We start from the raw sequence: 4,394 nt of genomic DNA on the forward strand, positions 1-4,394 counted from the left end.
GGTTAACTAGTAAAATGTTTATCAGGATATCAGCAACATTTTACTAGTTAGCCACTTTTTGATATCTTTCACAGAAAATGAGATATATAGGGTCAAAGTGGACGATCCGGGTGTCGTTCTATTAGAGGTTTTACGGTACGTTGATAAGAAAGTTTCTTTCTTTTTGGCAGAGTTGTTTTTGAGGATCGATATCTGACGCTCCAAGTGGTTTAGCGGGCCAAATTTTTTTTGTTAGAGAGCTGTGTTCAGAGGCTATTAGATCCTAGATTTTCGAATTTTCATCTCTCTTCGTGTTGAAGAAATGGCGATTGTTTTAGTTCTTATCCGACTGCACATTGGCAACTTGATTATATTTTTATTTTTATTCGGTTTTCAAACAGCTGGTATTTGGAAGAAAGTTGTAAATGTATATAATGGACATGTTCCGTCATCGCTTACAATTTGCCTTTTGTTTGAGGAATTCCAAACAAGAGAGTTCAGTTTGAAAGATGCCAACGGCCTAGTGAGTCTGATCTTCATCAATTGCTAAAAACCGGGGAGGTGCATCCATTTCAAACCATTTGTAAAATGTCACAGGCATTGTCCTCTAGTCAACCAAGTATTGTGGCCGGATCGAAGTCTCTTGGCAAAGACAAAATCTGGGTTGATTCGTACACCGTGTTTATCCGGACTACAATATGTTTCGTCATGTAGACAAATATGTTTCGTCATGTAGACGGTATGTTTCACCTATCATTTCTTCGCACGTTCAAATGGCTGGATGATGTCATTACAGTAGATGATAAGTGCGTAAGTTACTCTGTCAATGTGCGGAAGGGTCAGTTGATTGCCAAGAAATAGCTTGCTCTGGACGTCCAAGAACCTAAATTTTCCTTAAAAATAGGTATGCTATGAGTTTGATGGTCGGTCAAAGTAACGGACACTGGGAAGTTTTAGTTGAAAGTACCACTATAACTGCCACCTTGTGTAGTTCATAATTAGAAGATATGAACTTGACAGTCTAATCAAAAGAGGAGAAAAAACCAAAGTTTGCTTCCAGTGCGGCAATGCGAGATCGCTTGTGAATAGAGGGATCAGCCATAAATTCATGACCTTTGGCTGAATTGTTATTTTGCACTCATCGTATTCTCCGGACTTTGCCCTTCAGGAAAAGTAATATTTTGGAGCTCTTAAACGTCATCTTGATAGAGAATACTTTAAGTGAAAAGATGGCACAAAAAAGGAGTAGTCCCACTATTTCAATCGCAGCCCTCCTCGTTTTGGGCCGATGGAATCAAGAAATAACCGGAGCGTTGCCAGACAACTATTGATGCTAATGGACGTTACTTTCATTGATCTAGCTCCCTCCGCATTGAGAAAAATTTAATCAAAAGTTTTGCCAAAAAAGAAAGAAACTTTCTTATCAACCTAATAAATCAGCGATGTAAATCGAATCAGTCATGTTTATTAAAGATTTTTTAATATCAAGTTTGTGAAACAGTAATTAACAAATCGCACCATACACAGTACCGACCAAAATTTTATTAAATTCAGCTATTATTAGTTGAAAATGACCGACTCTACATGTCTAAAAAACTAGGTTGATTTTGTTGAATCAGACTAAAACTTTCAGAGTGTACTAAACAAAAGTAGAGCTTCAATTTCATAGTTGACAACTTTTTAGTAAGTTCAATCCAACGAGATGCACTGCTTGAAACCAATCAAGTGCCAAAATTTCCAGAAATATCACTGAATTCCGAGTAATGAAAGTTTTAGGCGGTATATCTCATTTCAATGAATCTGTTATAATATTTCAATAGTCCAATGTTACAGGAATGGAGACTAAAATGCAGAATCCATCATAAAAAATTCAGGTTTAACAATAGTATGTTTGGAAAAGAATTTGTGAACTACAAAACTAACTTCCTGTTTTTATTGGGTTCACCATAAACCTGTAATAGAAGCCCCTCACACTGTCAACTTTGAGCTTAATTATCTCAGTTCCTAAGCAAGATATCAAAAATCTGTCAACTGATAAAATGCGTGCGATATTATGATGAACAATTTCCGTTGACAACTTTTTGATATCTTTGAAAAAAATCGAGAAAAATTGGCTTAAAATTAAAGGTGGGGGACATGAAAAAAAAAATGTTCTCGAAATTCCGTTCAAAGATGCCCCTCGAGGAGTTGAACTTGTGAGGGCGATGATTGAGGGTGCGGCGCCGCTACCGACTGAGCCACGCGGGCAAAGAGAGAGCGCACGCCCGATTGCATACATAAAGGCGAGGACGACAGCTGTACGCAGCGTGACATTAAGCGTTGTACACCGTGACGGTAGAATGCATACTCTAGCTACAAAAAAACTACGAAAAATCTCCTGTCCCCCCACCTTTAAAAGTTAGAAGGCCCTTCTATCACAAATTTTGTATAAAAACGCATCAGACAAAATCCAATACTTTTGTGATTGACAAAAGTTGAGTATTGTTTTCCAAAAATCACTGTTTCAAATACTCGTTTTCAAACTCTCTGTATTTTTTCAACATTATTGACTTCTTTTCAGTACACTTACGTAACATGTCCCTTTGGACATCTCTTATCACATAGCTCTCCGTGCCATCCATCACGACAATTGCACTTTCCATTCTCGAGTTTTCCCTCATTCAAGCACGATTTGACGACATCGCAGTTCTCTCCAGAATAATGATTACCACAGATGCAGTGATCTCCGTTGTTACGGTATCTGTGCTGTTGAGTTGGAATTGTCTTTCGCCAGCAGGCCAAACGTTCACAGAATCTTCCGTCCCATGGTGGTGGACAGATACACTCGATTTCCTTCTTTCCAACAGCGATAGTTCCGTTGTGATGGCACATGTGTGGGGTGCATCTGAAATCATATAAATTGAAGTTTTTTTATTCGAAAAATTGAAATTTGGGATAATCAAACTTGGTATCTAACAGTGCTTTAAGTTTCCCAATTGAACGTCAATCCTTTGAGCTCAACTATCTCGGTTCCTAAAAGAGATATCGAAACTCTGTCTATTGATAAAATATTGGTGATATTAAGACAAACATTTTATCAGTTAACAGATTTTCAATACCTCTAATAAAGTCCGATATAATTGAGCTCAAAGTGAAAGAAAAGGGTTTCGTTCTCCTAGAGGTCTACAGTAAATTTCAAAATTATTTCGGATGAATTTTATGTTGAAAAGAAGGCAAGCACAATAGAATTTTAGGAATAAAAATATTATATTTTGAGAACCAGAGAAACGGTGAAAATTATGTTCAAAAATCGCTGATTCAGAAGGTTATAATTTTTGAAAGCGAATTTCTGAATATGATGGGTTAATAAGGTTAATTTTTCAAGCAAATTCTTCCCCAACGTTCAGCCTTTTATGTTGATATTAGTGTGGATTAGATAAATTTCAGGTTTTCGAAGGGAACTTTCGTTTTGAAAATTCTCAGAAATTATACAAATTTTAGAAAAACTTCGAATTAAAATTTCAAAATTTTTCCAATTTTCAGTTTCAGATAACCATTAATTCCAATTTTTTAACATTTGAACATTATTTTCATTCCTACACCTTCTGTAATTTTTGCCAACCCCTAAACATCCCTCAAAATCTACTCTCCTCTTGCAAAAATCATCCACAGGTGGATAAAATAAGATACACGAAGCAAATAGATGGGGGAAAAGTCGGCAAAATCCGGTGTTTCTTTTCTCTTTTTTTCTCATTTTCGCCACAATCACCACCTCTTCGTCTTCATCCTTACACATGTATGTTGTATGCCCATCTATCCAGATAATTTCCCGTTCCCCAATTCTCTCTCTCCATTCTCAGGTGGACACATTGAATAAATGAAACAGTTTGTGGATCTATCTGGAGGAGATCAAAGCATAGACAAAAAGCGAAAATGAGGAACAGTTGTTGAACATGGTTTTTTCGTCGTAGGGAATTAGTTCGATTGCTAATCGTTCAGGATTTTTTTTGGGAAGGAAGTGGAGAAAGGGAACAAGAAGAGAGCTAATTTAGGAAGATGGAAAGTTTTCCGTTTCAAGTTGATCGTAAACATAGCATCTTTGTTTTTAAAAAAGTTCGCTCCACTACTTCAGGATCTTTTTTCAAAATCGATTAGAACTTCTAGAAAATTCTGGCTTTAATAAAACAAACTTTCCATTTTGAGCCAATTTATCTCGGTCCCTGTTAAAGGTATTGAAAAATGATCAAGGAATAAAATTTAATTTGTGTTATAATAAATGTTTTGTTAGTGGACCACTTTTCGATACCTTTTCCCATGAAGATGAATTGGCCTAAAGTACACAGTCAGGGGGCCCTTTTATTACAGGTTTTACGGTAGTTAAAGTGTTCGAAAGTTCTAAATTTAAACTATAGTTTTCAGCGAATTCGGAGCAAATA

At 36.4% G+C, this 4,394-nt stretch overlaps 1 protein-coding gene across 1 annotated transcript in view; it reads right to left on the bottom strand.

The window, feature by feature from the left end:
- Positions 1-2,145: 2,145 nt before the first annotated feature.
- Positions 2,146-4,394, bottom strand: part of Cbr-lam-1 — a gene marked incomplete at both ends in the record, with an annotated part of 11,073 nt that continues 8,824 nt past the window's right edge. Inside the window, 2 exons of the mRNA XM_045235296.1 lie at positions 2,146-2,331; positions 2,554-2,863. Of these exons, the coding sequence (XP_045096932.1) occupies positions 2,146-2,331; positions 2,554-2,863 (496 nt within the window). The remainder of the gene's footprint in view (positions 2,332-2,553; positions 2,864-4,394) is intronic.

The sequence above is a fragment of the Caenorhabditis briggsae genome (genome assembly GCF_000004555.2).
Source record: "Caenorhabditis briggsae complete genome, chrIV, whole genome shotgun sequence".
NCBI lineage: Eukaryota > Metazoa > Nematoda > Chromadorea > Rhabditida > Rhabditidae > Caenorhabditis > Caenorhabditis briggsae.